Source organism: Ischnura elegans, chromosome 5 (genome assembly GCF_921293095.1).
Source record: "Ischnura elegans chromosome 5, ioIscEleg1.1, whole genome shotgun sequence".
NCBI lineage: Eukaryota > Metazoa > Arthropoda > Insecta > Odonata > Coenagrionidae > Ischnura > Ischnura elegans.
The window spans coordinates 54,375,454-54,388,220 of NC_060250.1; the positions used below are offsets into that span (position 1 = coordinate 54,375,454).

General features: G+C 41.4%; 1 protein-coding gene across 2 annotated transcripts in view; it reads right to left on the reverse strand.

Moving 5' to 3' along the window:
- The window catches only part of LOC124158899, a 106,845-nt gene that overhangs the window by 9,810 nt on the left and 84,268 nt on the right, over positions 1-12,767 (reverse strand). For both annotated transcript variants that reach the window (XM_046534309.1, XM_046534310.1), the window contains exon 4: positions 10,092-10,329. In XM_046534309.1, the coding sequence (XP_046390265.1) occupies positions 10,092-10,329 (238 nt within the window). The remainder of the gene's footprint in view (positions 1-10,091; positions 10,330-12,767) is intronic.

Consider the following 12,767-nt stretch of genomic DNA (forward strand, 5'->3'; position numbering starts at 1 on the left):
AAGTATCAAATACTCTTTTTGGGATGTTTAGAGCAAATGAAAGCTTAGTGTGATATCATATGGTTTGTGCAGCTTGTCATAGTAATTTGAGGTAAATTCTGTCCCGGGCCTTTACTTGGTTATCCGTGTGCAGGACAATATCTGCTGTCCACTGGTAGATTAAGTCAGAATTAATATTTATCAACCCAACGCCTGATATTATTAGCGTATTTAGCCGCTTTTAGGTGTATTTATGTGCAATGAAACTAAGTGGTCACAATATAGTTCATAAAATATCGCGACGTGAAAAAACTTTGTCATCAAATGAAATCGCCGAAGAAAACATATTTTTTTCATTCCTTCGAAAATGATGCATATATGCCTCCTTAGACTCCCTCCGGAAGAGTATGAAGTCCATCCCCTTCAATGTCTAATTACACTACAAACAAGTAATTTGAGGAAAGTTGAAGCCAAATTGTAGTTTCCAAAAATCATCAGTTCAGACCTCTTAAAGCAACGCGTTGCAACGCAGGGAAAAATAGAGATTAACCCAATTAAAGGTTGATTCTATTACGAGTAATTTAATAGCAAAATATAAAATGGATATGACATAGTTAAACAATTTATGTTTAACTTTTCCGTTTGCTGAAATAGATTTTTGCATTAATATAACTAATCAAAATAAAGTTTAAATGTTTAAATTAAATTTGAAACATAGCACAAATTACAAACAGATAACCGACCCGTAAATTGACCGCAAACCAGAACTATCGCATCCTGTTCATCGAATGCAAGTGTTCAAATGAACAAGAAGTCAAAATGAACGCGAGACCCCAAATGAACAGTCAGAGGAAACGAACGCGCTCCAAAAAAAGAACGCCCTCCGTAGAATGAATACCCTCCGAAAAAGAACGCCATCCGAAAAAGAACGCCCTCCAAGAAAAGAATACCCTCCGCAATAAGAACGCCGTTGGGAAAAGAACGGTCTCCGCAAGATGAATACCCTGAGAAAAAGAACGGCTATAACGAACCTAATATTTTGAACACCCATTCGAACCGTTCAGCAATTATCCTGTTCTTTTTCGTGGACGGAGGCGAGAAAGAAGAGGAGGGGCTCGGTCGTCTATTGGCCTTGGATGGTCTACATCTTACCCACCATCTGTTGTAGCCAGCACGCACTTGATAGATTAATCTGCTGTTAAAAATACCTCACGCACTTGATGGAGTAAGCTGCAGTTCAAAATACCTCGCATACCTGGTGTACCGAATACGCCGCACGAGTGCAGTGCAGTCATGAACAGTGAACTGGGTGTTTTAGGGAACTGTTCATTTTATAACCAGTTCATAACAGTGAACAGTTCGTTTTGGCAGTTTGGTTCTTTTTTACCCATCTCTACTTCTCACCTCATCCGTCATCACCTGCGAGGAGGAAATTCCACCGTGAAACGGAGGATATGAATACGTGAATTATAATGCCATTCAGTAGTCCACTCAGAGTGGTCACAGTCTCTTAACAATACTTTTCAGAGCTATTATGCCCAACACTTCGACTTTACATCATGAATTGCCCCAGAATGAAATTTTACAAAATGCAATATCCATTCAACGAGAAAATAAGTAACTACGGCTTTAGCAGTCCTTTAATAGCATGGGAAATGTACATATCAAATTATTACTTGGTGGAATTGTACTGTATTGGAATAATTGGGTTAAAATGTAACTGTCTTAAAAATGCCTAAATATGCTTCATTATTTGAAAATCATGCAGACTGGAGATGAAAAAAATTAAGCTTTGCGTGCTATACTTTCCTGAAATTACGTTTGAGAATCGAAAGCTCCAGCAGGGCTTTTAAGTATATGTGTATCCAACGAAACTTGTAACGATCAGTGTTGGGGTGCGTTCGAGGAGCTCGCTCTCGCACTATCAACGCTACACGCTACTCCTTGCGGTGAAAGAGAAATAGTTACTCTCTTTGCTATCGTTCTTCGCTCGCAATCGATGATTACTTTACCAATTTGACAGGTTTACCGAGGCCAGCTGATAACTTCGAATTCCCGAGTACCATAATTTGCTTGTTTAGGTTCAACCATCCTTATGTTTAAGCTTACTTATAATGGATTAATTAATATGACTCCGCTTGTGTTGTTACAGCAATCGTAATTGTATGTATCGCAAGTGAAATTGCAATTAGCAATTTATATGCCTCAATTCACGTTATGCATTTTACGGCACCATTCAACAGTTCCCAGGTGGTCTCTAGAATGGACGGTATTACAAGAAGTAATTGGAAATGTAGCTGTAATTTTACTGATTAATGTAATTAAAGATGTAATTACTTTTTAAAATCTGTAATCTGTTCTCGTAGTTGATTACTTTTTATGCGAAGTAACTGTAATTGAGCCCAGTTACTTTTTCTCAGTATTTTTACCAACACTGGTAACGACAAAGTATATGTTTTGTATGGGTTGCTAGATATCACCGCCAAGTCCTCGAATAAGAAATTTTATGCCTCAATAGAGCTTGATACTTGGAGAGAAATACCTACTGTTATGATGTAACGAAGACCAGGGGCGCACCTAGGAATCAAGGCTGGGGGGGTTTAGGTGCAACTAATACCGGTGTGTGTGGAGGTATGGCATACCCACCAGGATAAGCGGTAGTTGCGAGATTAATAAATTGCGGAATTTTAAGATAAATGGTTCAAAATGGTGAGTTTTACGGCTTTCTGAGGGATATTTTATTGATCCTTGTACTATTCTATTAGTAATGTCAATCCAATTAAGTAAAATGGATTAAACTTAAGAATTTCTCTGAGCTCTGGGGGGGTTTCATCCCCCACACCCCCTCTCGCTGCGCCACTGACGAAGACAGCAGCTTTTTCCTTCCGTATTTTTTAAAAGTTTTCGAGAGCTTTCCACCGCCACTCATCACGCAATCATTTTCAAGACTGGCCATCAACATCACGCTCACAGAATTGCCTCGAGCACTCTCTCCATCGCTGTTGATTATTGGGGAAACCGTCGAATTAAAAATTATCCTCGGTGAATTACTTTGATTAATTGCTCCATAAAATCAAACATTCCGTCGCTCTATGTAGAGTTTAAGTCTTCTAATTGCGTGTTTAACAACAAGATTGAGCTTACTAAATTATCAATGGCTTTTTTTGTGGTTTAGTTTAAAATTGAATGCGCTATTTCTGAAACTGAAAAATCTCATGGCGCCCTTGTGCTATTTTTCGATTGGTAATGTAAATATATTTTTTTCGTATTCGAATCAAACCTGATAATGTATGCTGAATTGCATATCCATGCCTACGAGGTAACTGTGCCCTCTATTTTGAAGCGTATCGTATTTGAAGATTGTCCACGAATTGTGTTGCTGGCTAATTGATCTAAGGAAATGAGTGAATTACATGCTAAGAATCTGAAATAGTCGACAAAATTTGGAAAGCGTTGAACTATTCGTAGCATTTATGAAGTAAAATTATCGTTTCTCTCATTATTTTTTGGTGAACTTTTTTATGATGACAAATTTATGCTCTAAGTCTCGCAATGGACCTTCTTTCGTGAAAGCGGGCAGGTATGATGAGATAAGAACTTATGATCAAAAAATAATGCTCGTAACGCGGCCTCCGGAAATTTTTTGTACGTTTTGTGGTATAGACGCAGGTATATAATCGGGAACATGAAAACAACATGCAGTAATTATTAGTTTAATTTGGATTCTATTCGTTACATTTTATCATCTCTTCGAGGAGTGGTAACTCTTGTCAAGAAATGAAAAAAATATAATATACACGGTCATAATACAACCAGTTCTCTTGTATGGGGCGGAGATATCGACACTAAAAACACAGACCCAGAAGAAGTTAGATGGAATTGGGAGGGAAAATTGGGCTAATATTTGAGTAAGGATAATGAAGAATACTGAAAAACAGAGAGCTCAGAAACCAGTGCAGCATGGGCGTACCTAGGAACAAAACTAGGGGGAGGGCAAGCCTTGGTCGTTCAAGTTGTAATATTTTAGCAAAGAAAAGGTTCAAGAGCGAAATAAGAACAAAATTTTAAGAAATTTATATCAACGCATTATTAGTTTATAAAGTCATGTGCTTGAAAACAATAATGATTTTTATTTTAGTTACATGTCCTTCTGCTGATATAATTTTTATCTGATGCTGATATTTTTTCTCAGGGAGAGCAGCTGCTCCCTCCTACCCCCCCACTGGGTACGTCCATGCTGTAAAGAAGACCAGATATTGTGGCTGTGATAAGAAGCAGGAGAATTAAGTGACTTGGTCATGGGAAGGAGGAGATGCGATGCAATACATGCAATGATAAAGGCTGTTTTAGACGGGGCACGGAATAGCGCAGGTTAGAACTGCATTAATTAGAACAGGGGCTATTCTCACTCCCACGCATTCTCGCATATGTTCTAGCAATTCACCGTTTTACACGAGGCAATTTTGACTGCGCCTTCGGTAACACTTCAGATTTTGCAAGTACGTACCCCGTGTAAAACGGCTTTAAGAAGTGTAAGGAGAGGTCATCCAGAAGAAAGGCGGCCTCGGGGAAGACCAAGACTAAGATGGAATGACCAAGTGGTCGAAAGCATTAGAATACTTGGGGGAGAGGTTGACATGGCGGAGGACAGAGGAATCTGGAGGCTACTTATTGGCTAGGTCAACAGTCTGCTTCGATTTGAGTGGCCACAGTAAGTAAGTAAGTAAGTTAGAAGAGTGGTATGGGGTAAAAAAACGAAGGAAGGAGAATCGATCCTGGAATCTTGATACGCTGAACGATAAAACCTGATAATTTTCCTTTCAGTTTCATTTTGCCAACCGGTTTCCATACTCTACATGTATTATCTTCAGATTTAATCCCACAAGTCTGGCATTTAGTTTAGCGAGATAAGCTCTGATTGCAGTGTGTATGTTTGTTTAACCTTTGATAATAATGTGTACATGCTGCCGCTTGCGGATATTTTTAGGAGGTTGCTTGGTCCGTTCTCGGTTGCTTTAGTGCAGTGGGCTTTGTGGTGCGTCGTTTTGTCACTTTTTCCTTGGGGCGAATCACGATGCCCAGAAAAAGTTGCCAATCTGAATCCATGTTAAAGATGCGGTTTTTCCCAGCCGCGTTCTATGTCTTTCATCAAAGCTCTTGCCTCGAAATAAAATACGCAATTGCAGCAAAATCATAAGTTATTTCCACCGACCAGTGAGGCCATATTGTTTGGTAAAGAGACGATTATGTTATACTTATGGTGATTTCTGACTGTAAAGCTTCAATATTTGGGGTTTCATTGTGCAGTGTAGTTTGCATAGAAGTTGTGCTTGATAATGACGTAGATCAAGTTGAAACAGGTTTGACGAGTATTAAAAGCAATGTGGGAAGTACACTGTGCCTTTTATTATTACTATGCATAACTTCCACAAAGTGGATTCACAACATAGTCATCAACTTCATTACAGAGTTCCCCATGACAAGGTTCTTTGGATGGTCATTCTCAACACTAATGCCACGCCAAGTCTATAAGGCAACCTAGAAGACTCCTCCTCAAAATGTGGGCCGATTAATACCGCTTGTTATCTAAGAGCAGGGGTATCAAACGACCTTTCCCCTATTATTATATTGGTTAGGCAACACGCAAATCATAATCGAATTTGAAATAACTCTGCAGTAACTAACCAAATAAAGGATTGTTTTCATGGGCGTACCCAGCGAGGGGCAGGAGGGGCAGGAGGGGCCAGCTACCCCCTCCTGCCCTAAAATCGCAAATGTCTTTAAGGAAAATAATATTTTTTCAAGCTAATAATTAAACTAATAAAGAGCTGTTACAGTTTCCTTAAAATGTTGATTTCATTCATCTTTTCCATGCTTCAATGTTACCTACTACTTGAACAACCATGGCTTTCCCCCTCCCTCTAGTTTTGATCCTGGGTACGCCCTTGATTGTTTTTCTGTTGATAGGGTGAGGTCATTGCAAGGAATTGCTGAGATAACTAGTCAAAGTGGCGGTAAATTTAATTGATGATGGGATAGCTGGGCATGAAATGAGAGGGAGTATAAAACTATAGGTAAGATTTAGCAATTATTTTATCGGCCGTGAGTCACCAGTTCGTTACACCCACTCTCTGATGCTGTCAGTAACCTCCTTTCGCTCTCAGTAATGTTCTTGCTAAACTCAGAGGTGCTTATTCTACGAATAAATACATCCAATCAAAAGCTTTCGTTCTCTTCATTCTCAGAATAATGGCGCGATTCGTTAAAAACAAACATAGGCCATGGCTTGCCTCCCCCTAGACCATTGCTTGCCCCCCCTCCCCCCTAGATCATGGCTTGCCCCCCCTTAGTTATGATCCTGGGTACGCCCTTGTCGCACAAAAATGTACAAACATGGCTAAGTGAATGAGGATGTTGGCGGAAGGTGGGAGTGTAAGCAGAGGGCGGAGAATGGTTGCTAGATGGCGCTGAGCCACGACCTCCGAGAGAATGGCGCCCAGTTTAAAAAAGGAAGTTCTGTTGCCGCACCTTTTATTAAAGAGATGCCTGTCCGCTATACGTTTCCATAGGGCTGCACGGATTGGAAGTGAGGACATAGTCTCTCTCGGTGGTCGTGGCTGAGCGCACTTGCGTGGTTCGGTAATGAGAAAACGATCCAAAGGACGCGTCGGACGCCATCGAAAGTAGCACTACGGGGTTCGCGAGCATGAGATGCACCTACGAGGGTTGTACCAAAAGTAAGGTTCCCATATTTTTTACAAATACAAAACTAATTATATTGATATTGATTTTCACATCATTAAAAAGCTTACACTTTTGCCTATTTTTCCACGTAGTCTCCATTTTTTCGACACACTTTTAAAGACAGTGCTCCAGCTTTTTTATCCCAACTTGAAGAAGTCTCCCGCCAACCCGTTGAGGAAGTGTGTGACCTCTTCTCGGACTTCATCGTCGCTCTTGAAGCATTTGCCACCTAACAGTTTTGTTTTGAGGATATAATGAAATACCCACGCTTCATCTCCGGTGACATTAGAGACCAACAACGTCTCCTTGTTGCCCCCATCTAAAAAGTTGTTGAAGAAATTTGCGAGCAGTGTCAAGACGTTGCTCCATGAGTCCGTCAGTCAGCATCCGGGGGGACCCAGCAAGCACAAATCTTGCGATAACCCAGTTTGTACAACTCGTTTGTAACACTCGTTTTTCCTCAGTTTCAATCCGTGCAGCCTAATGGAAACCCATAGCGGACAGACAAACAGACATCCTCTTAAATAAAGGGTGCGGAAACAGAACTTCCTTTTTTAAACTGGGCGCCATTTTGTCGTTGATGTATTACTGGAGCGCTTGTGATCTCTTTCGAGAGGCGTGACTTTAAAGTTTTGTTTCTGCAAAATTTAGTCGCTATCATGCGTCGCACAGTGGGCTGAAATCGAAAAAAGCTGGCCGAAAATGATGGTGGTATTGGAATAGTTCGCCCTCGACCATCAATAAAGCATCTCAATTAGGTGATCTTTCTTAAAATTTTTGGGAACCCTAATTGCCCCAAGCGGCGATTCCAAAAGTTTAATGTTCCAGTAGCATTTGCAAGTTTTTACTAATAATAATTCAAGAATGTATCATAAGTAGATCCTTTTCTACTTCTGTGTGTTATGTGTTTTTTGAATGATTTTAGAATGAATAATGAGCGTGCTTTGGTACTGTTTTCTTATTAAGATCCATTTATTTTTTGGTTAATCGATCTCTTGGTTAAAATATCGATTTTTGTTCAAAAGACGAGATTTTCATTTCGATTAAAAATCGATTGATCGAGAAATCGATTTCGAGCGACAGTTCTCTATCACTACTTTCGTGAGGCGGGTTGTGCTGTATATTCTTGAATATTACGGAAGAGGATCCTTATGACGGCCTCTAAGTGTGATGTCACACACCGCGCATTAGAATGGGTTCAACAAAGTCACCACTCGCGTCGCTGACGCACAAAGTGATCCGAATCCCACGAGGAAATAACGTCTATTAGGGTTTTTAACCGAAATTTATGTACATGATACTGTGATCTATCAAATTCATAACTTTCCAATGCTATTCCTCGCAATTACAAACATAATACTAACTTTTTTTAAACAAGTGGATCGCATTGAACCCAACACCGCTCTGCGAACATTTTTGAAAGCCGATTAAAATGCAACCGAAGTGGCAACAGAAATCAACCTTCAATGATTGGAATTGGTCCTCCTTCTTATGGTTCCCTTGTGTATATTAATGACTGGCCTGGATATTTTCGATTGTTCGATTTTTTCGGTATAATTTTCGATTTTTGTTCGAGAGTAGACCTTTTCATTTCGATTACATTTCGATTTCGACCGACATTTTTCCATCATGCCTCGTTCAGATTACGATTGTCCGAGCGATCGTCCTAACGATTGTTGGCCGAACTAGCAGTGTGAATGCATGTCCTGACAATATTTCACGTAGTTCCGAACGTTGCCACTTTACGACCATAGAGGTTACTGGAGTGGGCGCGAGCTAAACTCTGTAACGGCGGGGAGTGAAGCCAGGGGGGCGTGGTCAAATTGCGCATTCAACCATGTTACCGGGCCTCGCTAGTCTTACGAGGCAACGACCAATTTTTGCTCTTTACTCATAAAATAACGACTTAGGGCATTTTTAGCGAAAGGTGCGATGAAATTAAATAGTAATACATGCCCAAGGAATTAATTCATGCTGGATTAGAGCCGTTGTGACCCGCAGGAAGATAATTAACAACGGACAATGAGGTGTTCAGTCAAACATATTTGACTCAAAGTTACTCGGAAAACAATGGTTGGCAATTCGAAAATTGTATTATTTCAACTTTCTGAATCTCAACCCGGAAATGAAAGATCGATTTAACATGTTGCTATGCAGCTGTCGTGAGCACTTAGATGTGAGCACTAGAGGGCAGCACAGGTTTTAACCATCGATGTGTGAATGCTCGATAGTTCCAACGATTACCGACACAATCGTAATCTCAACGAGGCATAACTACTTACGTGGGAGTGGGTTTTACTGTGTACAGGGGCGGTCTGGGGTGATTGGGGCACTCGGCTAGGGCTCAAGACCCCCTCAGCGGAGGAATCGCGCCCCCTTCTCCACCCACCGGAAAATTTTAGGAAATTGCACGCCTGGAAATGCATTTTAACGCTATTCTAGATCTTAAAAACCAGATAGAAATTAATAAAAAATAGTAATTTCAAAGAAAAATATTATAAATAGTGAGAATTTCCCATTTTATACAATTAAATATGCCTCATGGTTCTCATGGGCGTACCTAGCGAGGGGCTGGAGGGGGCAGGGTCCCCCCTCTAGAAGCAAAAATCCCAATGTCTTTAAGGAAAATAATATTTTCTTAAGCAAATAATTTTTAAAACTTATAAAGAGCTGACGATTTTCAAAGCACTTAAGGAACAAGTGACTTTGTACGCAGTCACGCGCACGGGTGCAAAGTTAAATACACCAAAGGATGAAGTTCGCCATGAAAAAATATTTGACCTGACCGGAAATCGGGAGATCCGGGTTCGAATCCCGGCTAAGTCAAATATTTTTTCATGGCGAACTTCATCCTTTGGTGTATTTATAAATAGCTGTTACAGTTTCCTTAAAATGTTGATTTCATTCATCTTTTCCATGCTTAAATCTTACCTTAAACTCGAACAACCATGGCTTGCCCCCCCCCCTCATACTTTTGATCCTGGATACGCCCTTGATGGTTCTATTATCTATTTAGTGAATATTTTCCTTGAAACTGCTCCGAAATCTTAAAATCCTCTAAAATAATCTTTTCGAATAAATCTTTCAAAAAAGCATCGGGTTTTTTGCATCCTATGATACCATTATTTTTTATATCATCTTTTTCTACTGAGTATGTTGTAAACAAAGCAACTAATCACAACGCAAAATTTTATACTTTCAAAAAAAAAAACTTTGGTGCAACTAATCTGAGCCTTTTCTCGCTCCTTTCATATTTGCTTCACGATAGACGCGAGCGTTGTCGGGGCCCCCCTAAGCTCGGGGCCCTCGGCGGTTGCCGACCGGCCGACCTGGCCAGACCGCCCCTTACTGTGTATTATTTGACTGGCCTGGATCATGAGCGCCATCAGTTTGGCGTCGGCAATGCGTTCCCTCTCTCGGGAGGTGCAGGCCCCTTCGCAGTCCTTGCGCCTCGGATACCGGCTCAGCTCCTCCGCCTGCCGCAGCCACTCCGAGCCCACCTCAGCCTCGTGGTCGCCCGTCCAAGCCGCCGAGCAAACGCCCTCCGCCTTCTCCCACGTCTCCATGGCGGCGCGAGAGGACGCCGGGTCCGGTGGAGGTCTTGGCCTTCAAGCAGGTCCGACCGAGAAAAGAAGGAACCCTCAAATAATTGGTTGGTTTTAGCGATAAGGGCGCATTCATTAATTACGTGAGGTGCTCAGGGGGTGAGGGGTCAAGCCAATTCTCACCCAGGCTCACTTGAGTGAGAGGGGGTTCTAGCAAGTGTCACATTTTTTTTTTTCGCAAGAAACAGCAATTGCGATCTTAGTAATCTTATATACTTGCATTAACTAATCTTCAATAAAATCAATTGAAGAAATTGTAACGGACACAGTAGCAAGGACACCAGGAAGCGAATTGCACTGGCAAAGGAGGCGTTCATGAACAGGACGGATCTTCTGAGAGGCTCGTAATGAAAGACTTTAAAGGAAAGGTTAGTGGAGAGTTTGATCTGGATTGCAGCTCTCTACCGTGCGGAAACGTGGACACTGAGGAAAGGAGACGAGGGAAGATCGAAGAGAAGGCATTCGAGATGTGGGTATGGAGAAGAATGGAGAAGGTGAAATGGACGGAGAGGGAAAGGAACGACGAAGTGATGGATATGGTTGGCGAGGAGAGGCAGCTTTTAGATGAGATACGGAGGAGACAGAAGGTATGGATGGGAGGAGTACTTAGCGGGGAGGGAATGTTAAAAATGGTGTTAGAGGGTAGAATGTAAGGGAAACGAGGGAGGGGAAGGAAAAGATAAGGATTTTTAGATAGATAGAATGGGAGTAGGCCTTACAGTGAATTGAAGAAGGCAGTGCTGGGAGGAAAGGGAGGATCCCAGATCACTTCTTTAGAAATCCATAGAAACCAACCTTAATCGGTAGAATACTATAATAATAGCAATAAAAAGAAATTATTTTTATATAAATCCAACCCAATCAAGCATAGATTACCGTATTTACACTGAAAATTCGCATTTTGAACAATCCAAGACGAGAATAGAGGGGGGAGTCGAACTATATCTCACTAAGGGGGTCGGGGAGGGTCCAAAATTCGCCAAAGTCGCCACATGTCAATGGACGCTCCCTTACCAGGGCCGGTTCAAGACGACGTTCATCTCGTGCAAGCATTCCACCCCCCCTCTCAAAAAAGACCTTCGAGGTAGTTGGGATTCTCTCTGGAGACATTTTAAAATGAATACAAATAATTTAGGAATAGGGTTTGAGACTCAAATATCAGCGTAGGTAAGCTTTAATTCAACGCAAGTAGACTTTCAAGTAATAAATAGACCCTAGTAGGTAGTGGAGTAAATAAACCCTCAACCTTTAGTATCCTTGATTTATTTGCACTGAGCATGAATGAGCACTTAGGCGTCGCTTTTTGTTTGGCACCCTACGGAGCCACATACTTTGCATACCGCTTAAATCGGCCTAGGCCATAACCATGTGAAAATCTATGAAATATAAAATATGTACCTGCGGTTGCTCTTCTCAATTACATTACATTTTCCATTGAATAGTCTGCAGAAATGGAGGGCCTAACGTCGGTAGTCCGAGTCGGAAGTTGGTTTTAGGAATCCCAGTTTAGACGAATGTTAACGGTCAATTTTAACCTCATTTGAAAAAGGCCAATTTGGCGCCCATGCGATGCCAATCCACGTGACGTCATAGGGTTCTAGATGCTATGCGAGTAGTCGAGAGTTTTACATCGTCTGAGATTACCAATTACCAATTACGCATGAGGCACAGAGCTCAGGGAAACATCTTTTAATAATCACCTATTAAAATTGCCCATGGTCGGAAAGTTTCCTTCGTTTGATAGGGTATTAATAATCCTAATTTAAGCCCAGCGCTACATGCTAGCAGGGTACTCTATGCTACCGCCATGCTCGGAAGCAAGCAGCCTGCATCGTAGTGGCGTTCCTTGCTTCGCAACCAGGTGGCCTCACACAGCAGAAGCCAGACGTCGCATGGGCTTTTCCCAGCATTCATACTCAGGCGTCGCGTTTTCGCGCGCTTGAAATTTTTCACTTTTCATTTAATCGCGAAAAATAAACATCGTCATTTAAAAATCTAAAAGCGTGAAATACGTGCTCCAGGGGTAATAATCTTTCGATTTTGGCAAAAAAAAATAAAAAGAAACCACCCTATCAAATCGATCGATTCGGTTTTTAAGTGGCGAAAATGAATGCTGAATGAAGGTGCACAAACCTTTTAAATTTTCACAGATTTTTATTGGGTACGACGCGTTTCGACGCTAAGGCGTCATTTTTCAGGCTGTGTAACGCAGAACTTGATGGTCATGGAGGTGTGACGCATGACCTCTACACATGGCATCCTCCTCCATAACCGCTAACCTCTCAACTGTCGTGTGCTGTGAATCTTTTTGGTGCTAATGCACCGTCACAAGAGTCATATGAAAATAGGTCAGAGGTGAATCGGGGGTCTTAAAATTCATGGCTCTGGTTTATGATTCATTTCCTCGTCCGGTGGCTCAGAACACGCAATACTTGCATG